Raw genomic sequence first — 25,737 nt, forward strand, 5'->3', positions numbered from 1 at the left:
GATACTGGCATACCTTTGTTATTTTCCAGTGATATTCAGACTGACATGGATTGACTGTTAATGGTAAAGTGTGTTGTCCATTTTCCAGTCCTTAAAACTCAATAGCAGTATTGATGAATACATTGAACCAACATTGATGGACCATGGTGTGATTATTTTCCATGCTCTGTGAGGTACACATAGCAAATTCTTAGTTTTACTGATATATTCTGTGACTTGGATTTACACAGCTAAATGATATAGTCCAGTCCAATCTGAAAATTAAAAAATATTTTCCATCTAAATCACTGTCACTAAATAAATACTTTTAGAAAGCAGACTAAAGAGCACTTGTGCCAACATTCACATCTTTTCTTCAGACTCAGAAACAGTTATCTGCAATAGTGAGCTTCACGACAGCCCTACTTTCATATTTAACTATCAGACCACAGCTCCTGAAGTATGTCTAATTGCACCCACACAAAGAATGGAGTTGGCAAATAAGACCTTGAATTATTTTCCTCCATTTTATCCAGGTTGGTATATTTAGTTACTGGAAACAAAAAATAGAGGAAATTCCATATGTTGAATTGGATGGGACAAAAAATTGTGATAGCTTAGGCTAACTTCAAACCAAGTAGGTAAAATGTTTAAACCTAAACATCCACCTGCTGACAGCTTACGTACTCTACATATGATGAAAGAGTAATAATTTCTACATTTTCCCTTCTCATCACTTTAGTTCTCACTGAAACTTTTGGAAGATCTTTTTGGACACTTCTAACTGGTAAATTTGCTTTGGCTGTTCTAGTGTGTACCATGTAAACAGGATCACTTCCAAAGAGCAAAGTATTCACTGTTTTATGGAAATTAGGACTCTAATATTAAATGCATCCAGAGTCCATGAATAAAGACTAATCTTGATTCTCAATTGTAAGAAGCAGGAATGTGACAGTATCTCCATGGGCATGGCACTGGATGCGTTCTGGCTGGGTATGGTTCTTTACAACCCCAGGGCCTTAAGTTGAAGAAACCCAAGCTATTGGGCAGAACTACATTATCGTATGTGAGAGGCCCTTTGTTTGTTAGCCAATAGTTTTCATTAAAGATGAGCCCTCTTTCTAGAGTGGTGTGATTTGCATATGTTGCATAAAATCCAGTCTTCCCTGACCCAAGTCAAATGGATTCCTTTCCTCTACCTGTTAGCATTTAGTAATCCTGTGGCTCAAGTACTGCTATTCAGATTCTAATGAAGACTATGGACTGGAATCCCAGAATCAATCAAATATTTATAGTTTTTTTTTTAAAAGAGATGGGCATCTTGCTATGTTGCCCAGGCTAGACTTGAATTCCTAGGCTAAAGCGATCCTCCCACGCCAGCCTGCTGAGTAGCTGGGGAGTACAGGTGCATGCCACCACACCTGGTTAAGTATTTTCAATTATAAGGGAATTTCCTGATAACCTGAAGCAAAGCAGACACTGGATCCAACATGAATTGTGTTTAAGGAACTTACAGGTTATCTCAAATGGTGCCAAGAGTAATTTACAAATAGTTCTTGGTAATTGGCACCACAAAAAAAAGTTGGAGTTGGAATTGCATCAGCAGAGATTATACATAGGCAACTAATCTGGGAATATGAACATGGCCAACAAGACTTAAGAATGTGAGAGAGATGGTGAGGGGGATCTGGATTTTAGCTCATTTCCTCAAAGCTTAAGGGAGTTTGAATCGTTTGCAGGAGAGTTCAATAATTTCAATATTAAATAGTAGTCTTACCTACAACAACTATTTCTCTGATTTGTAAAACAGTACAGTGTCTGGGCCAGTGTGGTGGCTCACGCCTGTGATCCCAGCACTTTGGGAGGCCAAGGCGGGTGAATCACTTGAGGTCAGGAGTTCAAGACCAGCCTGGCCAACATGGTGAAACACTGTCTCTACTAAAAATACAAAAATTAGCTTGGTGTGGTGGCACACGCCTATAATCCCAGCTACTCAGGAGGCTGAGGCAGGAGAATCACTTGAACCTGGGAGGCGGAGACTGTGGTGAACCAAGATCATGCCACTGCACTCTAGCCTGGTGACAGAGCAAGACTCCCCACTGCACTCTAGCCTGGTGACAGAGCAAGACTCTGTCTCAAAAAAAAAAAAAAAGAAAAACCTTGGGATGGAGTTAATTCATAACTGAAGAAAGAGGCAAAAACTGACTCTTTGGGGCTCATACAAGGGGACAATATCACAAGACAGAAAGTAAAAAAGAGAAAAAGTTCCTACTTCTACTATGTTGTCAATGTACCTGAATTAAGTTCTGAATTCCAGCTTGTGGGTTTGAGTACCCTTGGATAAATCATGTCATCAGCCTGCCTGAAATCCTCCGGTAACTTCCCACTAAATTTAGAATAAAATCTCATTCCTTCCCCAGACTACAAAGTCCTGACAGATCTCATCCCTGCTCAACTTTCTATTTCAATCCTACCCCTTTCATTAAGTCCCAGCCTCTTGAACATTTTTACACTTCCTGGAACTGGCTCAGCAGTCTCCTGCCTTGGCGTATTTGCATATGTGTTACTTTTTTTCCTGAGACTTCATCATTCAAATCAGAGGTCACCACTTGGGAGGTCCTCCTGTGATCCAGTCTGAAGTGACCATCTAGACACACTCAGTTCACATACTGTGATTTACATTATTAAGCAGAACGTAATTACAAACTAATATTTTTATTGCCTCTTCCCCATCCCACAGCCACTAACTAGGATGTACGTTACTCATTTACTAACTAGGACACAGCATCTCAGCAGAGCCTAAAGTGGAATCTGCTATATGCTAATTAAGTGTTCGATACATACATGTTGAATTAATAACTGCAAGTATAGAAGGTACTAACTTTTTTTTTGTTTGTTTGTTTGAGACGAGTCTCGCTCTGTCGCCCAGGCTGGAGTGCGGTGGCCGGATCTCAGCTCACTGCAAGCTCCGCCTCCTGGGTTTACGCCATTCTCCTGCCTCAGCCTCCCAAGTAGCTGGGACTACAGGTGCCTGCCACCTCGCCCGGCTAGTTTTTTGTATTTTTTAGTAGAGACGGGGTTTCACTGTGTTAGCCAGGATGGTCTCGATCTCCTGACCTCGTGATCCGCCCGTCTCGGCCTCCCAAAGTGCTGGGATTACAGGCTTGAGCCACCGCGCCCGGCAGAAGGTACTAACTTTTGAGCCAAAAGGACTAGTTGACTTCAAATAAAAATTGTACATTCTCAAATACTAAAAATATGCTGGGATATAGCACTAAATTCACAATTGAGATGCATTACACCATTTAGAAGGTTGTGGCTTCTAAGAATCTGAACAAAAAGGAACCAGGCAGAAATGCCAACTTAAAATGAAAATGTTTATATAAATTAACCCATCCAGTTTAAAGTAGATTTGCTACGCTTCACTTACTTAAGAAGGAAGAATATATACTTCCCATATTAATAAATCACATCAAATAAGTAGGAAGTTTCAATAACAAGCCTGTAGATACATTGAAACCCCTTTTTATATTAAAAGTTAAAATGAAAGACAAATCCAGATTGAACATAGTGATTGCAAAATATAATGCAATTTTGAACAATTGAAATTATGAAAATATACAAAATTGATGGGCAACACAACTAGGCATTTTTACATTTTCCGTTATGTGGAGAACACTACAAGTTTCTCTACCTTTTATCCACATCAGATAAATGATTTAAACCAAATGTTTGCTTTGGAGAGTCTTAACTTAGGATCTCAGTAGTATAAAAAGCAATAATTTTTCAGTCTGTAAACAGTAGTCGTGATTTTTCTCCTTTCCTCTTTTAAATATCAATTTACCACACAAAAACAAACAAAACAAAAAAACCCATACAAATCAAAAACAGCAGCAGCAGCAATGAGTTATTTGGGAATTCTCTTCAAATACCAATGACATACGATTGCTGGGAGAGGGTGCTTTTTACTCATGTAAGAATATATATATGTATATATATATATTTTAACTGTACACAATTTATAGTGCATGAGGGTTTTCAAAAGAACAGATTGATAAGAGATATTGGCCATTTCTGCATAATTTCATTCTTTTTACAATTATCTCAAAATGTGAAAGCTGGATCTAATTGAAATGCTACATTTAGTAGGAAAATCAGCAAATAACAAAGGAAGCATAACCTCAACATAACATTATTCGTCATTAAAGCCAGTAGAGGTCCCAGATATCTTCAGGCAAGAGACTGGTTAGGAAGACCACTAGAGTCACACACTGTCCCTGAGGACCAAGGCCAGCCCACTGAACATATATATATATATATATACACACACATATATATATATATATATATGCTAGATTGATCATGGTCAGTTGACAGACTTTTTCAAAGAGCATTTCTACAGTACAGTACTTGTTTGGATATTCAGAGAGACAGCATTTCAAGAACACATGCCATACACACGTACCCCACCCTCCCCAGCAGACACACACAAAGTTCCATCTTAAACAGGCCATAGTTTTATGAAAGAATATGTTGTCATTACATGAAATTCAGAATTAACCAGACTTTTCCATTCATCTTGTTTAAGACAGTTCTTCCCTTTGGGATGGGGTATATGACAGCTGTGGCTACTCATATCAAAAATAAATTTTTGAAATTACTTGATGGACTAGGATTTCCAACAAGCCTTATTTTGAACAGGTAATGCAGTAACTGTTTAAATTTTCCTTGGAAGTTTAAGCACTATATCAAATTATGAATCTAAGAAAGTCAAAATGAAGGGACAAAATGCAATTACTATGAATACACAGATATTCCCAGCTGTCTTGATTGCTTTTAAAAGAAAAAAGTATCACACTTCACTGGAGCAGTGCAGATTGGAAAGCACCTTTAAGGTCTTCAAGACCAATCCTCCACTGGATGCTTAAATTTCCTCATCAAATTCATTTCTTTGCTCTTACAGAATTAAACTTTAACTATATTTAGGTAACAGACCAAAAACAGAAGCAGGGATTCAAGCAGAAAAATATTATCAAAGAAACTATATAAATTGTATGACATTTTCAAGAGCAATTTTTACCTCTTCTATCAGACCAACCTCTGATAAAAGAAGCTGTAGTCTTGGGGACATCCAGGTGAACAAAGTAAACACCATCCTGTTACAATTCTCTAAGTTTGAAGAAAGTAGTTCAAACCTCAAACCCACTGAATAACATTTCTTTTGCCAGCCTAAAACTTAAAGCCTAAGGTTAAATCCATATTACATTCCTTCCTTCCCAAACCCCCCACTTAAAGTATTAAATCTTAATTTTCATCATATACATGACTCACAAAACCAATGAAATAAGTATCAGACTTGCCTGCATAAATTATGTACACCTCTCTTCTTTGAAACAGTCATTCCCATCTTTCCCAAATGTATGAAAGACAGAAAGCTAGTCTTCAGCGGGCTTAAAAAGTGGTCTGCACTGCTTTCCCCTCTAAACAGCTATAAATTAAGAGCCTTCCTTGCCTTCCTACCTGAGATTTTAACTCTCACAGAAGCTAGGATGGGGATGTCTTAACTATCAGACAAAAACTAAGCCAAAAAGTGAGTGCCTGTGGTCATCCAAGTGGTGCCCTTCTATGACGGGTGCATATGCCAGATCTCATCTAAGGTCCTTTGTGTAACTGCCTTGGGTTCTGTGGGAGCCAAGTAGCTGAGTAAACTTCAAAACAAACTTACTGCTGTGGAAAGGGGGCCTGTTCGCAGACATGGTCTCCTTTCCATGACTTGTGGCTCAAGGACCAGACCAAATACTCTCATGGTTATTTATAATGGAAGGGCTACTCAGTTGCTATGAGGTTGATGCTTTATGCTTAATTTCTATTGCTGTTTTTATAGACCCCTTGCTTTCCTGAAAAGATGTTTCTGGTGATGGGAAGAAAAGTAGGGTTCTCTTGTTGCTGCCATATGCATATGAACATGTATAAAAAGTGGTCAAACCCAGATGAGGGTCCTGCTTCTGGTTTATATACAATAATTTAATCAGTTGTATATATTTAACACCTAAAAAAATTCACGATCAAAGTCCTTCATGCATTTTATGAGGAAGTTCTGGATTAAAATCATGGTCAACCAGATGTTGCTTTTGCCTGGGAAGATGGTGTCATTTTCTGTTGCAGAGTCATCAGTGCCCGTGGTTGATACTTTCTTAAATTTTTAGTTTCTTTGTGGTCTCAAGTCTTTTTTTCAGCAGCTCCCCCATTTCCAGAAGTGAGTGCAGATAACTGTTCTGCACCTTCCCTTGCACAGTCTTTGAAAATTTTCTCTCTTCCTATAAAGCAGGAGACAAGAATAATTAATCTTGTTTAAAAACCATCCCCCCAGATTCTAATTCTCAGATAAAAGTTAAAGCTGCCATTACCTTTGGTCTCATCGCAAGCTCCATCAGAACACAGTGGGTCATTTTCAATTGCATAAAATGCAAAGAAGGCAAAAGGCCATCACAAATGGGTATTTTTCCATGTGATTCTTCATGGAAACCCTATTGCTTTAGCATCATTACTCTTTCAAGTACCCTTTGTTGTAAATTATATAAGGTAGAAAAACTGGGCCAGGCATAGTGGCTCATGCCTGTAATCCCAACACTTTGGGAGGCCCAGGCAGGTGGATCACTTGAGCCCAGGAGTCCGAAACCGGCCTGGTCAACATGGTGAAACCCCATCTCTACTAAAAATACAAAAATTAGCCAGGCATGGTGGCACACATCTGTAATCCCAACTACTCGGAAAGCTGAGGCACAAGAATTGCTTGAACTCGAGAGGTAGAGGTATTAGTGAGCTGAGATCGTGCCACTACACACCAGCCTGGGCGACAGAGTGAAGCTGTCTCAAAAAAAAAAAAAAAAAAAAAAAAAAAAGACGAAAAACTGAGATTTCTGATTACTACTTTTTAATCAATAAAAACAGAAAATTATGACTAGTTTGGACATAAAATCCCTACTATTTTGTTATAAGCTGTACAAAGTGGAAAATTTGAGATTTCTGATTGTTTTCATCAGAAAAAAGTAGAAATTTATTACTAATTTGTACATCATCACAGCCACTTTTAATAATGGCCTCAACTTTACCAACTCCATCATTTCCAGTTACAATATTAACAAATCTCCCTCCATATTGACAAAGCCCCTGAGTTCAAGAGACTAAATATATATTCTTCAATATGAGTTATTATTGGCTGACAAATGTTTGGGGAGATCACAAAAAACAAAGGGGAAGGAGTGAGTTCTCACAGAGAAAGGAGGCTGGCTGAAGACTGATTAGGTTTACATGAAGTTGAGTGCTGCAGAGCCCAGAACTGTAGAAGAAACAGGGAACATACTTTCTGACCCAACAATACTAGTACTTCAGGTCTAATTTTCCTTAGAAATACAAATGTGCATAGAAGGGTGTGCATATTTCACTTGGTAACATATGTAAAAGCAAATATAAAGAAACAACCTAAAATATCCAGCAGCAGTGGTACATTTATATTCTGCAGCTGTTTAATGAACAAGATTGATCCATAGGCATTAGCTTGAACAGATCTCTTGAATATAAAACTGATTTTTAAAAACTTTTTTTTTCAAGAGGCAGGACTCACTAAGTTGCCCAGGCTGGTCTTGAACTCCTGAGCTCAAATAATCCTCCAGCCTTGGGCCTCCCAAAGTGCTGGGATTACAGGCATGAGCCACTACACCTGGCCGAATTTACATTTTTTAAAGTACAAAATAATAAAATACTGTATATTTTCTCTATGAATATAAATACACACAAAAAGGTCCTAACACACAACCAGTTTCACTGGGATACCCCATAGGAAGGAAGAAAGGGAATCAGGACTAGAGGTCATAGTCCAGAGGCCTTATTCACAGTGTTTCAAGTTTAAAAAGAAAGGGAGGAAAGAAAGCAGAGGAGCCTAATGGAAACTGAATTGAAGAGATTTTTACCTTTAAAAGACAAGTAGCCAGCACCATATGCATCAGGTATTTGGTACTGCTAGCAGGCAATATAAGGCCGATTACTGCTTTGTTTAATCCTTGCTATAATCCTATGAAGGAGGCATTATTATCATTCCCATTTACAGGTAAAGAGATTGAAGCTTAGAGAGGTTAAATAACTTTCCCAAGGTCAAAAGACAAGAACAGAAGCTAGGGTTTGAAAAATCTAGAGCATGGCCAAGTTAAGGATAATCTCTAGAACTCTGAAAATAACTCTTGCTCATCATTTCAGGATGCAGAAAGATCTTTTAACATAAACAACCACTTGATAGTCAAAACAGGGCTATTGTGCCTGTCACCTTCTTATCTAACAGTGTATCTATGGTATCCTTCCCATACACCATAAGCTCTGGCCCTGCCAACTGTGTCACACTGCACCACAGAATTCACTTTCCTGCCCCTGTGCTTTTATCTGTGCCTCCTTCAGCTTGGGATCCTTTTCCTACATTTCTTTCTACCTGGTGAAAACCAATTAATCTTCCTCAAATGTCCCCACTCTTGATTAAAGAAAGCAGACATGTTCATTTTGAAAGGAGTGATTTTTTTCACTCATCTAGTTCAATATGAACATGTCTGCTTTTTTTGGGGGTGGTGGGGGATGGAGTCTCACTCTGTCACCCAGACTGGAGTACAGTGGCACGATCTCACCTCACTGCAAGCTCCGCCTCTGGGGTTCATGCCATTCCCCTGCCTCAGCCTCCCGAGTAGCTGGGACCAGAGGCGCCCACCACCACGCCCGGCTAATTTTTCTGTATTTTTTTAGTAGAGACAGGGTTTCACCTGACCTCATGATCCGCCTGCCTAAGCCTCCCAAAGTGCTGGGATTATAGGCGTGAGCCACCGCGCCCAACCCATGTCTGCTTTTTTAAATCAATCTTTGGTAATATGAACTGCTCTGAGCTCTTTCCCACAGTAAACACCTTGTTCAAAGTCTAACGTTTTTAAGCTTTACAAAAGAGGGGCTTACAATCTCTTAAGGCTAGTGTGCTAAGAAGGAAAATTCTATTCATTCCCTTTCCTATGAAGGTCTGGGGCTATGATGATGGCTGCCCTCAGGTTACTGGATGAATTCCCTCATCAGCAGTTTAGCTCAGCAGTTTAGCTCAAACTCCTGGAGGGAAGCATTTTCTTAATATCAGTTTCAATATCAACAAAAATTTAAAAATCAGCCTGGAGCAACAGACTAGAAACAGATGACTCCACCACTGTCCTTCTGGCCCCTATCAAAATCCTAAACCTACTCCAGGCCGATGAATTAACATTTACAAAAAAGAATTGTTAATTTAAGGCAAAAGGCTTTATGAGGATTTTGCTACCTACTAGAATTTGAAAAGACCTAAAATAATATCAGAAGACATTTGATGGTGGTACGTTTGATTCCATACTCGGTTTCATTCCCTTTTTGGTTGGCTTGCTCTAGCCTAATTATTACTGACATAATTACCTCTGATGTCCAGCATTTCTCCTTTCTTAGGTGATAACTGGGTGGCAAGGAAGACAGCTAACTCAGCAGCAGGTAAATTCTACTCAACAAGATTGTCCGTGGATTTCAAAATATGGCTGGTTCCTCAAAATGCTGGCATTAGTTTTCATAGTAAAAGAACAACCCCAAAAATGTATAGAGAGGAGGTGGTATGGGAAAAAATGAAGAGGGGAAAAAAACCTACCACCACCAACACAACAAGAAACTACTGCCAAGCACCTTCTAGTCATAAGTCTTATAAAGAGGGAAATGATAAACTGAACTTTAACTTATCCTTGTGATAAAGATGAGAGAAAGAGAGAGAGAGTGTGTATGTCTGTGTGTGTGTTGTGTAGAAAACATTGCTGATTGCCTACAATCTCTTACCAGTGAGAGAGAAGTGTCTTCTAAAATAAGTTCTTCAAGTTTAAGTGCAATTAGATGTGTTTCAAGCCCTTTAATATGATCCACAACATTGGAAATTAAAATCTGGAGCCCAGTAACATAGTCTTGGAAACTGGTAAAGACAGATGGCTGGGAAAAAGATTAAAAAAGAGTTGAAACATTATCAAACATATTACCCATATCTACATCACAAAAGCTACTGAAAGATATGAGGGAATTTAAATAGTGGCATTTCAAACCAGTGGTTTCGAGTGAATGAATGGTACTAAAATAACCAGCTAGACATTGAGAGATACAAAATAACACACAGTAATACTAAAATAAATTTCAGATAGATTGAATATTTAAATACTTAAATAAAAAACTCCATCAAAGCACTGGAAGAAAATTAGGTAACAACTTCTGCAATCATGACACTGACGTTGAAAAAACCTTTCTAAACATCACAGTAAGCTAAAAACCATTAAAAAGATTATCCTTGTTTTTAAACATATTACTACATTGACAAAAAAAAATCACTCAAGTTAAAAGACAAATAGCAAACTGAAAAAAAACTGCATCACCTATGACAGGGGATTAGTAACATTATTATGTTAAGAACCCAGTAGCTCAACACATATAAATAGGAAAAATATTACTACTACAATAAGAAACTTGGACAAAGAATAGAAAACATATCAAAGAAATCCAAGAAACATGTGATACAACTAAAAAACCTAGCCAATCCATCAATAAGGCTAGCTTATCACTCAAGAAGTATTCTTGGACAGTTCAATATCAACAAAAATTTAAAAATCACGATTAGAAAAAGGAGATACCAATATTCACCTACCAGATGGTTAAGGATACAGACACATTCAGCACTGTTGGGGATTAGTACAAATGTATATATGTATATACGTTTATTAACTGTATAAATACATATATACAGTTAATTTCAGATCTAAGAGCTATCCTAAAGAAACTATATTATATGCCAGGAGTGGTGGCTCACGCCTGTAATGCCAGCACTTTGGGAGGCTGAGGTGGGTGGATCACTTGACAAGGTCAGGAGTTCAAGACCAGACTGGCCAACATAGTGAAACGCCATCTCTACTAAAAATATGGCCAGGCACAGTGGTTCATGCCTGTAATCCCAGCACTTTGGGAGGCTAAGGCGGGCGGATCACCTGAGGTCAGGAGTTCGAGACCAGCCTGGCCAACATGGTAAAACCCTATCTCTACTAAAAATACAAAAGTTTGCTGGGTATGGTGGCAGGCGCCTGCAATCCCAGCTACTCCTGAGGCTGCGGCAGGAGAATCACTTGAACCTGGGAGGTGGAAGTTGCAGTGAGCCAAGACCGCACCATTGGACTCCAGTCTGGGCGACAGAGCAAGATTCTGTCTCAAAAAAGAAAAATTATATTATAAATGTATCTTTGTGGCTCTGTCTGTATCTCAATAGCAGCATATTTATAATAGTCAAAAAATTAGAACCAACAATTCATCAATATAAATTATAACATATTAATATAACAGTACAATATATAACCATTAAAAGTAATGAGATGTATCTATATTTACTAACATGAAAAGATGTCCAAGATACCCTGTTATATGAAAACAAAAAGGCAAGTTACAGAACCTTCTGGATAGCAGGTTTGTTTACCATGAAAATTTTCACAGTGGGTATTACTGACTGGTGGGTATATGAATGATCTTCACTTTATTCACACCTTTATGGGTTACTCTGATATCAGAAAAACCATTCTCACTTTTAGAAACCAGAAAAACGACAAAAAAATGCTACAAAAGGCAATTCCCAAAAAGCTATCTGACATGTTCTAGGGTTGTAAGCTTTCATTAGAAAGAGAGCAACAAAGCCAGTCTGAGCTATACTTTCAAATTTTGCCCTCTTTTTTTTTTCCTTTTTGTTGAGAACAAGGTGTTGCTATGTTGCCCAGCCTGGTCTTGAACTCCTGAGCTCAAGCTATTCGCTTGCCTCTGCCTCCTTAAGTGTTGGGATTACAAGCATGGGATTACCAGTGCCCAGCCTGGAACTTTGTACTCTTGATCAGTTAAATTATCTGTCTCTGTTCTTGTTGTTTAATTCTCGTGAATACAGTAAAGTTTCGAAGCACCCTCATTCATATCTAAATATCCTTTGTTTTTGAATGAATAGCAACACTCAGCAGCGCATCCACTCTAAGGAACTCCTGGATTTAACTGAATTGTTCAGAAAGTCAATTTACAACTGAAACATCAACTTTCTTTTCTTTTTTTTTTTTTGAGACAGTGTCTTGCTTTGTCATCCAGCCTTGTGCAGTGGTGCGATCACAGCTCATAGCAGCCTCAATTTCCCAGGCTCTAGTGATCCTCCTGCCTCAGCCTCCTGAGTAGCTAAGACTGACTATGAGCATGTGCCACCATGCTCACCTAATTAAAAAAAAATTTTTTGTTTAGACGGGGTCTCATTATGCTGCCCAGACTGGTCTCAAAATTCCTGGGCTCAAGCAATCTCCCCACCTTGGCCTCCCCAAGTGCTGGGATCAACATTTTCAAATGATAATGATTATTATAATGCTATAGTGAACAAAAATCCAACATAAACTCAAACCTTAATAAAACAGCACATCATGAGCTGTAATGAGCACTAAATTATTTTCCTGTGAAATGGAAAAAAATTATGTTACTGTTTTTCACATTCAAAAATTAAATCAAAAAGATAGGGGAACCCTTAAACTGAATACAAATGGAAATAAACTTTATATCATATTAATAAAAAGTAATCTCAGTTTTTAATTCCAGTGTTTTTACAGAGTATCTTAACTGTCTACACTCACTGGAACATATTCTAAGGACAAAAAGAATTGCAAAACATTTGAACTTTAATGAGTTTACTGGAACTAGTAGTGGAACTGATGTATGAATTCCCAAAACTATTTAGTATTTATTGTGAAACAACAAATAAATATATTGATGATATTTGGATGCAGGGTTCTCACTCTGAGAAAAGGAAGCTACAAAAAGGGAATGAGGGAAAGAGTGGACAGGACTCTTGAAACTGAAAGTATCACTAAAATGCTGGCTTAAAAGTATCACTAAAAGCCGGGCGCGGTGGCTCAAGCCTGTAATCCCAGCACTTTGGGAGGCCGAGACGGGCGGATCACGAGGTCAGGAGATCCAGACCATCCTGGCTAACACGGTGAAACCCCGTCTCTACTAAAAAATACAAAAAACTAGCCGGGCGAGGTGGCGGGTGTCTGTAGTCCCAGCTACTCGGGAGGCTGAGGCAGGAGAATGGCGGGAACCTGGGAGGCGGAGCTTGCAGTGAGCTGAGATCCGGCCACTGCACTCCAGCCTGCGCAACAGAGCAAGACTCCGTCTCACAAAAAAAAAAAAAAAAGTATCACTAAAAATTCTTTTTGTAGGCCAGGCATGGTGGCTCATGCCTATAATCCCAGCACTTTGAGAGGCCAAGGCAGGTGGATCACCTGAGGTCAGGAGTTCAAGACCAGCCTGGGCAACATAGTGAAACCCCATCTCTACTAAAAATACAAATATTAACTGGGAAAGTGGCACCTGCCTATAATCCCAGCTACTCAGGAGGCTGAGGCAGGAGAAGCACTTGAACCTGGAAAGTGGAGGTTGCAGTGATCAGGCCATTGCACTCCAGCCTGGGCAACAGAACAAGACTCCATCTCAAAAAAAAAAAAATTACCTAAAACTGTGTGTGTGTGTGTACGCACGTGCATAAAAACACCGCCTAAGGTCTCATTACAGAAATAAACTAGAAGCAATGAAACCCCAATAGCAATGAGCACACTAACACCTAGATCTTGGTTTTGAAATTCATTGCCCATAAAGGAACCAGTGCTCTTGAAAAAATGTCTGATTTCAGTTCAGTGAGAAAATACCAAGTATGTGGAGCATTTATGCTGTTCCAGAAAGGGTCCCAAAACTGATGAGGACATGTTAAAGGACAGAAACTAGATTAAAGGAGCTAAACAAATTTGGCACAATTTGAGCATCCAAACAAAAATGATGATAATGGATTATAATAAAGTGAATTTTTTTAAAAAGAGTCCATGGTGATACTCAAATAGTGACATTTAAAAATACATATATATTCAAATTGGAATATATTCAAATACATATGAAGGGGTTGGGACATCTCTTATTTTACAAAATAACAGCAGCTGATAAATGATAAAATATAGAATTTTTAAAAATCATCATTTGGGACACATAAACGTAATAACTAATTCAGGCATTGAACTAAGAATGGATGCTAAAACCAGTGGGTGAAGGGCCATTGGGAAATAGGATTTTCAAAGACTCAAGCATTATCCCATACCTTACTTATTACAGAGAGAAAAAGGCACCTTTATAATGAAGAAATCTGGTAGCTATGTCCCTAATCATATAATGAAATCTGAAATCACCAATAACGGGACACAACAACATGAATCACATTAGTGTCCCATTATTGGTGATTTCAGATTTCATTATTTAATAATGGGACACAACAACATTAGTGACTCCTGATTTAACTCACTAAAATGGACAACATGTCTATATTTAACTTCAATATAAGCAATCAGCTTACATTTAGCAATTATCTAAATCCAGATTGTGGGACATTCTACCAAAAAGCTAGCTAGTGTCTTCAACAATAAAAACAAAGCAAAAGGTTAAGGAAGCGTTCTAGATTAAAGAAGGGTAAACAGACATGACAACTAAAGGTCATGTCAGATCCCTGACGGCATTCTAGTATTCTGGAAAAGGATATAAAAGACATAACTGGAATAAGTGGAAAACTTTGAATACTGATTTGTTTTTTTTTGTTTTTTTTTCAGACGGAGTCTCGCTCTGCCGTCTAGACTGGAGTACAACAGCACTATCTTGGCTCGCTGCAACCTCTCCCTCCTGGGTTCAAGGAATTCTTGTACCTCAGTCTCCCAAGTAGCTGGGATTACAGGCACTCACCACCATGCCCAACTAATTTTTGTACTTTTAGTAGAGACGGGGTTTGACCATGTTGGTCAGGCTGATCTTGAACTCCTGACTTCAAGTGATCTGCCTGTCTCGGCCTCCCAAAGTGCTGGGATTACAGGCGTGAGCCACCGCACCCAGCCTGAATATGGACTTTATTAGATAATATTATTGTATCAATGCTAAGTTTCTTGAGTTTGAAATTTTCTTGAGTATTATGGTTTTGCAGAGACCTGTCCTTGTTCTATCCTGATGTGTTACATGTCACAAGTCTGTACTTTCCTTTTACATGGTTCAACAAATGAGGTAAAGCAAATGTGATAAATGGTTAAAAGTTGATAATCTAGGTAAAGATCTTTATGGGTGTCATATTAATCTTTCAACTTTTCTGTAGGTGTGTAATTTAAATTTTTTTTAAGGTTAGGGGAGAAAAACAATGCATATGCAGGGATGTCCAATCTTTTGGCTTCCCTGGGCCACACTGGAAGAACTATCTTGGGCCACACATAAAATACACTAATGTTGGACAGGCGCAGTGGCTCACACCTGTAATCTTAGCACTTTGGGAGGCCGAGGTGGGCAGATCACCTAAGGTCAGGAGTTCGAGACCAGCCTGGCCAACAGAGAGAAATTCCATCTCTACTAAAATACAAAAATTAGCCAGGCGTGGTGGCGGGCGCCTGTAATCCCAGCTACTCGGGAAGCTGAGGCAGGAGAATGGCTTGAACCCAGGAGGCAGAGGTTGCAGTGAGCCAAGATAGTGCCACTGAACTCCAGCCTGGGCAATAGAGTAAGACTCCATCTCAAACCAAAACAAAACAAAACACTAACAATAGCTGATGAGCTTAAAAAAATAATAATAAACTAAAAAAATCTCAAAACGTTTTAAGAAAGTTTACGGGTTTGGGATGCATTCAAAGCCACGGGTTGGAGAAACTTGGCATATAGGATCCTAAGGACACAACATGGAGGAAATTAGTGAAAAGAAAACGTAGCATGTGGTCAGATTGTTACTTGTATATCACTTGTGTTACTGTTATTACCATGATGATGCTGGTTTCTTTTTTCTTCCTTTTCTTTTTCTGTAAATTTAGTTTGTATGGTCGCAGGACACTCTCACAGTAACTGGATACCCAAAGGATAACAGAAATCGTCTGAAAGGAAAAATTGCAAATTCACCAATAAAAATTACACTAAAAATATCTATCAGGAAATTAGAGGCAATGGATTCAACAAATTCTAACGCAGTTCTTCTATGTAAATCCCTTCAATTTCTCATGTGAATTTCCACTCTAGTTTCTGCAATCACTCTACTGATCTACTGATCCAAGCCTTCATCATCTCCTGCTCAGAATACTACAATGACCTAACTCTTCAGCCTTTCTTATGGCTCTCCTAGCTCAAAATCCATCCTCCACTTCACTCCAATTTTCTGTCACTTCCCTGGAGAAGTGGGAACTGATTAACATCCTTTTCACTCAGGGAAGAGTCCAAATTCCTAGGCATGGAATCCAAAGGTTCTTTACAATATGCCTCTCCCCTCACATCTCTCCAAGCAGGTAAGATACCACCCTACCTGCAAATCTTAACTTATATATGTATGGAGAAATCTACCCAGTTGATCAGCACATATCCTGCATTGTATCAAATTAGCTGTTTATATGTCTTCATCTATGCTACAATGTGTGCATGTACATATATGTCCGCTTATTATTCATTTAATAAAAATATCTTAGGCACTTACAATTTGCCAATCACCAGAACAGTGTACACTCCCCATACAGAGCAGTAAGGGGAGAACGGTTAACAAATATGTGACAGGAATAAAAGAAAAGATAATAGATTATGAGTGTTTGCAATCCTCCTTTTCTCTCTGGCAAAAAAAGAAGAGGGAGTTTTGCTGTATCAGTTGTTGGATGCTGTCATAATGCATATCTCAGCAATTAATAAATGACAACAAATAAAAGAAGCTGGAAGAATTAAACTACATAATAAAGAGTGAGTCAGAAAGGAGAACGAAAACAGCTAGATTTGGGGTGAATCTGGAGAAGTTTAGAGATGAGTATAGCAAATTTCAAGAAGTTTTACCTAAGTATTAGGAATGAAATCATCTCAGAATTCTTGGAAGGAATTGGTTTAGAAAATGATTTAAATTTGCTTTTCAATTAACAAAAACAGGGATGGAGGGTTAAGTTGCAGGTATAAGGTGCCTATTACCTGTTCACTGTTGAAAAATGAATCCTGTAGACCATTAAGAACAACAATGTCTTGTAGAAAGAGAACAAAAACTTACCTCAACAAAGAAAACTAGATTTTCTAAAAGAGTAGGATGTGTTTTCAAGTTACCGTCTTTAACTTCTAAGAGGTCACCTTTACATTTACTGAAGACATCTGAAAACAAAAAACAGTTTAGTTTTATTCAGCTTTTATTTCAATGCTATTTTAAGGAACATAACACACAAACAAAGAATAAGCAAATAAAAACTTAATTTAGAAAGCAATTTTTTTTCATTTTTCATAATGAACCAAACTTCAAAGGACAGACTATCTATTTTAAGTTCTTTAAAAAGCCATGCTATTGCCCTATAGTCTTCAAAATATAAAAGGTAGCCTTAAAAATTATATATTCTACGGTCTAAACACCAGCGAAGCCTTTTCAGACAGATCATGAGCACAATAAGACTAAGACTCTAAGTGAATGATTCAGAGGACTTGTGCCATTATGAACTGAAAAACCAAAAAGGTACATTGTAGAAATGCATCTTCATACTGAAAGACCAAAATGGTACATTGTAGAAATGCATCTTCATAACAGATAATAAATATTATCATAATCTTAATCATTAAGTTTTCAGACATTCTTCATCTGGGCAATAAAATATAAGACCAAGACAGTCTCGGTGGTGCACACCAGTAGTCCCAGCTACTCAGGAGGCTAAGGCAGAAGGACTGCTTCAGTCCAGGAGTTAGAGTCCATCCTGGGCAACATAACAAGACCTCATCTCTTTAAAAAAAAAAAAAAAAAAATCATTTAGGGTCCTAAAAAGAAAGACTCCTTTATTTTTTTTGAGACCGAGTCTCACTCTGTCACCCAGGCTGAAGTGCAGTGGCACTATCTCGGCTTACTGCAAGCTCCACCTCCCGGGTTCACGCCATTTTCCTGCCTCAGCCTCCTGAGTAGCTGGGACTACACCACGCCTGGCTAATGTTTTTGTATTTTTAGTAGAGACGGGTTTTCACCGTGTTCGCCAGGATGGTCTCGATCTTCTAACCTTGTGATCCACCCACCTCAGCCTCCCAAAGTGCTAGGATTACAGGCGTGAGGCACCATGCCCGGCCAGAAAGACTCTTATAGATATAAGATGCATATATGTGCCTTTTAACAATTCTATTAAATTACTGGGAATTTAACAATTTAATAATTCTATTAAATTCTTGGGAATTTAATCCCAAGGAAAGACTCAAACAATACCCTAACAATTTGTCCCAAGATATTCATTTCAGCATTGATAGAAGAAATAACTCATATACATAATATGTCACCAATTGGGGAGAACATAAAAAATGTTAATGCGATACTATAGAATATTATGCAGTCTTAAAAATAAATGGAGTATATATAACTAACATGGAAAGGTATCCAAAATAACAAAAAAAAATTAAAGTCAAAAAAGCATGTATTACACCATTTTCTATGTTTAAAAATTATTTGTTATCTGTATTTTCATTCACACACATATAAGTGCTTAGGTGGCATCCAGGAGTATTGACTCCAAAGTGTTAACACTACTTACTTATCTCTGGGTGATTGGGTTTGGGAATGGGGGAAAGAACTTCCAAGCTATTGCCATACAACCAGATACAAATATAGGAATCCACAGTAGGAAAACTTACCTTTTAACTGGTCTAGTAAAGACTTAAAACTATTTTCTATTCGTTCCTGGATCTCCATTGTATCCTCTAAAATTGAAAAACAAAAAATGAAAAACTTTCAATTCCATTTTTAGTAAGATAAAGAAGCAAGATAAATACCTGCAAGAAGTTCATGGGCAAGGACATTTTCTTTTCTCTACAGACCCTTATGCATTTTTCATTATTTTGAGACAAAAAGAAAAAGATAATGAAAGGAAAAGGAAGAATAAAAGGAAAGGCACTAATTACCTTTCTACCAAAGGTACTACCTAAAATTCTTTAACAGGGCTTAAAATCTATGTGCTTCAAACACTCTAAATGGTAGGATCTACTAACCTTATGATTAAAAAAAACAGATAAATAAAAGGAAAAGTCTATTAAGAGTATTTGTGATTTTCATGGGTTGAGAGCTTACAAAAAAAAATCTCTTCTCTACAAAGTTTAGTGCTTCTTTTCCTTTTTTTTTTTTTTTGAGACAAAGTCTCACTCTATCGTCCAGGCTGGAGCACAGTGGTGCTACCTTGGCACACTGCAACCTTTGCCTCCCAGGTTCAAGCGATTCTCCTGCCTCAGCCACCAGAGTAGCTGAGACTACAGGCACCCGCCACCATGCCTGGCTAAGTTTTGTATTTTTAATAGACAGGGGGTTTTGCCATGCTGGACAGGGTGGTCTCGAACTCCTGAACTCAGGTGATCAGCCCGCCTCAGCCACCCAAAGTGCTGGGATTACAGGCGTGAGCCACTGCGCCCAGCCTACTGCTTCATTTTTAAAATCCAACAGCTTTTCAATAAATGAAGAATTTCTTCAACTTCCGGACCTAACAAGTGATTTTAAATATCTAAAACATTACTTAAGCATCTAAAACATTACTTTGTAACCTATGACTGTACCCTCTCGTATACTAAAGCAGACATTTCCAGAACAGCTTCCAGCTGCCATATACTCTAAAATTTTCCAAATGTGAGGTTACAGACATTTTATTACGTGTACTACATTTTCTATGACAAAGACCCTGTAAACACACAGTGCACACTTACCTAAACCACTGGTATCCAGCTCATAAATATCACTGACGAGATAAAAAGAGCTTATCTGGCACTGAGAACAGCCAGAATTAAAGAATCCACCCATTCTGGTAGGTACAGGACCAAGGAAAGGATACTGGAAAAAAGGGAGAAAAATAATGCTCTTCTAGATCCATCTAAATGCATACAAAATAAGAAAATCAGATAACTAGTGAATAAAAACCTGTCTCAGCTAAAAGCCACTAATCAGCAAACTAATAAACTGAATCATTACAGTAAAAACAGAACATCTATATTAATTTGTTGCTAGCTATTAAAAACTTACCATCACTAAAAGTTATTTTGCTTTCTCCCTCACTAGTCTGGATATTGAGGAAGCCTCTGCAATTCCCTCTGAGTCTAAAATATTCCTCTTTCTCCTACAGAAGCCATAAACTGGGACAAAACAATTCCTTACTACTCACCCACCCCAAACTCCTGTTTATAAAACAGTCACAAATGTAATTATTGCAACTTTGATGGTAAATACATATTGATGGTACCTGAATATCCTTCTCAATAAATCGCTTTCCTGTCTCCAGGGCTGCCTCCAGCTGTTGAAGGAGCAAACGAAGAATATCAATCCGGGAGGATACCCCATTCTCGGCAGTCTTCTCCGAGTTCTTTGGCTCCACAGGGTGGTTGAGACTTGGAAGTCCACTGATCAGCCTCAATGTTAAGGATCGGATTCTTAACCACAAGGTCTCCTCCTCTAAGGAAAGTTTCTTATGTTCTTCAGAAACATCCCTTAAACAGAAACATCCCCAAATTATCTAACTTATTCAATTCATTGCTTTCAAATCTTTTTTTTTTTTTTGAGATGGAGTCTTGCTCTGTCACCCAGGCTGGAGTGCAGTGGCACCATCTCAGCTCACTGTAAGCTCCGCCTCCTGGGTTCACGCCATTCTCCTGCCTCAGACTCCCGAGTAGCTAGGACTACAGGCGCCCGCCACCACGCCCGGCTAATTTTTTTTTGTATTTTTAGTAGAGACTTCCAACAGCTTGGAAGTTTCACCGTGTTAGATGGTCTTGATCTCCTGACCTCGTGATCTGCCCGCCTCGGCCTCCCAAAGTGCTGGGATTACAGGCAAGAGCCACCACGCCTGGCCTCAAATCTTTTAAAAGTTAACTTTCACCAGTTAAGATGCCTTTGAATGGTTCCAGCTTTCATTTACTAGGTGAATGACCTAAGACAAGCCAAAATGTTCTCAAACACCATTTCACTATCAATAAAATGGGAATGATAACCTATTCAACAGGTCATTTTCGGCCAGGCGCAGTGGCTCACACCTGTTATCCCAGCACTTTGGGAGGCCGAGGTGGGCGCATCACAAGGTCAGGAGATCGAGACCATCCTGGCTAATAAGGTGAAACGCCATCTCTACTAAAAATACAAAAACATTAGCTGGGCATGGCAGCGGGCACATATAGTCCCAGCTACTCGGGAGGCTGAGACAGGAGAATGACATGAACCAGGTAGGAGGAGCTTGCAGTAAGCCGAGATTGCACCACTGCATTCCAGCCTGGGCGACAGAGAGAGACTCTGTCTCAAAAAAAAAAGAGGTATTTTCCCTATAAATGACACTTTGTTCTCTGATTATAAAAATAATACATGAGGACAGGTGTGGTGGCTCACACTTGTAATCTCAGCACTTTGGGAAGCTAAGGTAAGGGATCACTTGAGGCCAGGAGTTGGAGAATAGCCTGGTAAACATAGCAAGACCCAGTCTCTACAAAAAAAATACAAAAAATTAGCTGGACGTGGTGGTACACACCTATAGTCCCAGATTCTAGGGAGGCTGAGATTGGAGGATTGCTTGAGCCCAGGAGTTCAAGGCTGCAGTGAGATATGGTCACGCCACTGTACTCCAGCCTGGGTAAGATCCTGTCTCTAATAAAAATAATAATACATGATATAAAAAATTCAAATGACAGAAAAATGTAAAAGGTAGAAAAGCTGCCCTGATAACCAATACCCACAGTATTATCAAGTTTGGCATAGATCTTTTTAGACTTTTGTAATACGGATGTATAAAAATCTGACTAAAAATAGGGGCTGTGGCTGGGCGCAGTGGCTAATACCTGTAATCCCAGCACTTTGGGAGGCTGAGGCAGGCAGATCATGAGGTCAGGAGATCGAGACCACCCTGGCTAACACGGTAAAACCCCCATGTCTATTAAAAATACAAAAAAAATTAGGCGGCTGGGGTGGCACACGCCTGTAGTCCCAGCTGAAGCTAAGCAGGAGAATTGCTTAAGTCCGGGAGGTGGAGGATGCAGTGAGCCGATATCACGCCACCGCACTCCAGTCTGGATGACAGAGTGAGATTCTGTCCCCCCACCAAAAAAAAAAAAAATAGGGGCTGTGTGAGATAGCTCACACCTATAATTCCAGCACTTTGGGAGGCCCAGATCGGGGGATTGCCTGAGGTCAGGAGTTTGAGAACAGCCTGGTCAACATGGCAAAACCCCGTCTCTACTAAAAATACAAAAATTAGCCAGGCGTGGTGGTGGGGACCAGTAATCCCAGCTACCTGGGAGGCTGAGGCAGGAGAATCGCTTGAACCCAGGAGGTGGGGGTTGCAGTGAGCCGAGATCACGCCACTGCATTCTAGCCTGGGCAACAGAGAGAGACTAGGTCTCAAAAATAAAAAGCAACTAAAAATAATACTTATACAACTTAATAATTTTAAACATATTGGTTACAGTACGCAACAGGCTCCATCTAAAAAAAAAAGTAACTAAAAATAGTATGTATACAATTTAATTTTAAACAAACTGGTTAGAATATTTACACTATTTTGCAAACTTCATCTTTTTATGACAGTGTGTGCAGAAAACAGTTAACATAGCAGGCCTGCAGCTATTATCATTAGAAGGGCCTACTTGCAAGGTTGGCCCTTGGCTGATGTCTGGGAACTCTGCACTCCAACTGTTCCCTAAAATAAGAGTGGCTCGCTGTGCCTAGACTGTTTATATAAACCATGTTGTTTATGGTGAATACCTGCTTTCTTTCCACTCAGGATAGACAGAGTGTACCTACATAACAATGAAACCTTAAGCACCAAGTCTCTACTGGGTTTCCCTGGGAAGGAACATTCCACCTGTGTTACTGCATTTTTCCCTGCTAGAGAAAGGAGCATACAAAGTGTTTCCCCTCAGAGGAGGAAGAAAACACTGGAAGTCTGACTTCTCCAGACTCTGCCTGTTCCTTTTTCCCTTCCAGATTCTGTCATGTGTCCTTTCACTATAATAAGCCTTAGCCATTGAGTGCAACTATATATGCTCAGCCCTGTGAGACCTTCTGGGACTCAAAAATTCTAAATCACTGAATGTGGCTTTGGCAACCCACAAATCACAGAATTTTCAGAACTACCTCATATATACATCTTAGCACGTTTCTGCATTTATTTCTGTAGGTTCTATTTTCCTACAAGCAGATCTGCCAAATTAAATGGTGTGTGGCATTTTAAATCTTGGTACAGATCACTACAATTCCCTATAGGAAGATTGTATAAAATTTATCCCTGTGTAAATGCATAATAAGTATCTTCCACACAGCCTTGCTGACCACAAGTATTCATCTTTTTTTGCTAGAAACAAAATCTTTATTGCTGTAAGATGTGTTTCTTTGAACTTCTTGTTAAGCCCTTAGCCCAATTTCTTGTTTTCTTATTGACTATTAAGAGTTCTCTCTATATATGAAGGATATTTACATGAAGAAATTTACTACAAACTTTTAGAACTTAACAAATTTATTATTTCTATTTACAGAAGTTAAATTCTTTATGTTTCCAGATTTGGTATAATGCTAAGAAAGGCTTTCCTTGCCTATTTAAAAATATTTTCTATATTTTCTTCTACAATTTCTAAGGAATCTAAAATTTAGCACATAGTCTTTAATCCGTCTGGAATTCTCATATATGCTGTGAAGTAGATCTAACTTTTAGATTAACCGGCAGTCCCAGCATAGGGGTGAGCTACACTTTCTTCATTTGGCTTACCTATATTTTCTGATCACTACAACAAACACATTATTTTATATTTGTGCAAAGTGGAGTTTGTTTTTTCTAACTTTAGATTCACCTTTTTTTTTTTTTTTTTGAGATGGAGTTTTGCTCTTGTTGCCCAGGCTGGAGTGCAATGGTGCGACCTTGGCTCACTGCAACCTCCGCTCCCTGGGTTCAAGCATTTCTCCTGCCTCAGCCTCCTGAATAGCTGGAATTACAGGCACATGCAACCATGTCCAACTAATTTTTGTATTTTTAGTAGAGACAGGGTTTCACCATGTTGGCCAGGCTGGTCTCCAACTCCAGACCTCAAGTGATCCACCCGCCTCGGCCTCCCAAAGTGCTGTGATTAAAGGCCTGAGCCACCACGCCTGGCCCATCCTAATTCTTTAAAAATAAATTGCTTCACCCAGGAGTTCAAAGCTGTAGTGAGCTATGATTTTGGTCTCTTTAAATGCCTTGTCTCTTTAAAAAAAAAAAAAGAAAGAAAGAAAAAAAACTTTAAAAATTGCTTGGGGTTAAATTCCAGTTACCTGTCTTTTGGATCCCAGCTGAAAAAAACATTTAAGTCTCTGTTGTCTCGCAAATCTTCCCATGGAATGTCATCTTCTTCTGGCCTAAGGTTCATTGACTTTATACTTTCTGCTAAACTGGTTGATCTGTGATACAAAAAAAAAAAAAAATTCATGTATTATTTTAATAGTAAAATAGCCAGAAAATATTATTAATCAGGACTTCCTGTTTTACTAGACAGGAAGGGAAAGAGGAAGGAAGGGCTCATATAAGGTGAAATAGAACCAAGCACAGATCAAACTGGCTTGCTACATGGCAAGAAAAAGGCTTCTGGAAGCCCACACAAAACAAAGGGGATCAGCATTAATTTCTGAAATTTCTTGATTTGTAGGGAAGGAGGAACCTTTGTAAGCACAGTAGGGACCAGGGGTTGATGACCATGACCTAAATGGCTTCTGTAACGGTCCCAAGATGTTGCTGGCAGTATTCTATCATTTCCCGTGACATGTACTAAGTTCTGTTTCCCCACTGTCTCTCTCCCTTTTTTCCCTGTATTTTACCTTAAGCCTGCTAATAACACCCATGAGCCCATTAATGGCTCTTAACAACTGATCTAATCCCTTAGCTCCTTTAGAGCTCTCATGCAATACTTACATATTTGCTTCAAGTAGAAGGTCTAACAGCATCCGTTCAGTACGGACTTGTGCAAAATGAAGAGAATTATTCAGCCTGTTCCTAAAAGCGATAAACTCTGGGATCTTCTCAAATGCACCATATTTGTAAGCTTGAATAATATATTCTGAGGTCTGAGAAGGAAAGATATCACCTTGATATAAATAGTTCACAAGTCAGGCAATGTAAGCACACCTTGCCAGTCAAAACAAAACACTCAAACTAAAATTAAGTTTTAAATCTAATCTTTAAAGGTCTTGGTCACCAAGTAGAATATTAGCTTTTTAAAATGTTGTTTTTCTTCCTTCTTATACTTTAGACAAATATCTCCTTTACTAATACTACTAATTGTAATAACTAGCTTCTGCCATCATCACACAAGCCTTCTCTTGGCAATCATGTCTTTCAATTCAATAGGAACTGAGGTTTTGTTTTGCTGCATCAGTCAAAAATTTGGTTAGTGCCATTCTGGAAGGGATGTTACCCCATGTTTTTCTGCATCTAAGATAAACTGTGTTTCATACAAAGGTTCCAAAAGCACGAGAATAATAGAAACACCTGCCCCCCCAGCCCAAATAAAAACCACTCTCCTTCAGAAAAAGACAGGCTACTCCTTGGTTTTGCTTATCTCTGAATACTGTATTAGAAACACAGGGCATATGAGCATTACATCAGGATAGAAGACACCAAACAAAAGACCTATAAAAATTCATGTCATAATGTA

The 25,737-nt window shown here is 38.8% G+C and overlaps 1 protein-coding gene across 5 annotated transcripts in view; it reads right to left on the reverse strand.

Moving 5' to 3' along the window:
- Nucleotides 1–3,488: 3,488 nt before the first annotated feature.
- NAA25 (N-alpha-acetyltransferase 25, NatB auxiliary subunit) overlaps nucleotides 3,489–25,737 on the reverse strand; it is an 84,206-nt gene continuing 61,957 nt past the window's right edge. For all 5 annotated transcript variants that reach the window (XM_023203696.2, XM_023203720.1, XM_023203711.1 and 2 more), the window contains 9 exons: nucleotides 24,996–25,147; nucleotides 24,362–24,487; nucleotides 20,322–20,565; nucleotides 19,792–19,915; nucleotides 18,736–18,801; nucleotides 17,135–17,232; nucleotides 15,885–15,995; nucleotides 9,850–9,996; nucleotides 3,489–6,296 (listed from right to left, as the gene is read on the reverse strand). In XM_023203696.2, coding sequence (XP_023059464.1) covers nucleotides 6,174–6,296; nucleotides 9,850–9,996; nucleotides 15,885–15,995; nucleotides 17,135–17,232; nucleotides 18,736–18,801; nucleotides 19,792–19,915; nucleotides 20,322–20,565; nucleotides 24,362–24,487; nucleotides 24,996–25,147 — 1,191 coding nt within the window. In that variant the 3' untranslated portion in view covers nucleotides 3,489–6,173. The remainder of the gene's footprint in view (nucleotides 6,297–9,849; nucleotides 9,997–15,884; nucleotides 15,996–17,134; nucleotides 17,233–18,735; nucleotides 18,802–19,791; nucleotides 19,916–20,321; nucleotides 20,566–24,361; nucleotides 24,488–24,995; nucleotides 25,148–25,737) is intronic.

The sequence above is a fragment of the Piliocolobus tephrosceles genome, chromosome 10 (assembly GCF_002776525.5).
Source record: "Piliocolobus tephrosceles isolate RC106 chromosome 10, ASM277652v3, whole genome shotgun sequence".
Classification (NCBI taxonomy): Eukaryota; Metazoa; Chordata; class Mammalia; order Primates; family Cercopithecidae; genus Piliocolobus; species Piliocolobus tephrosceles.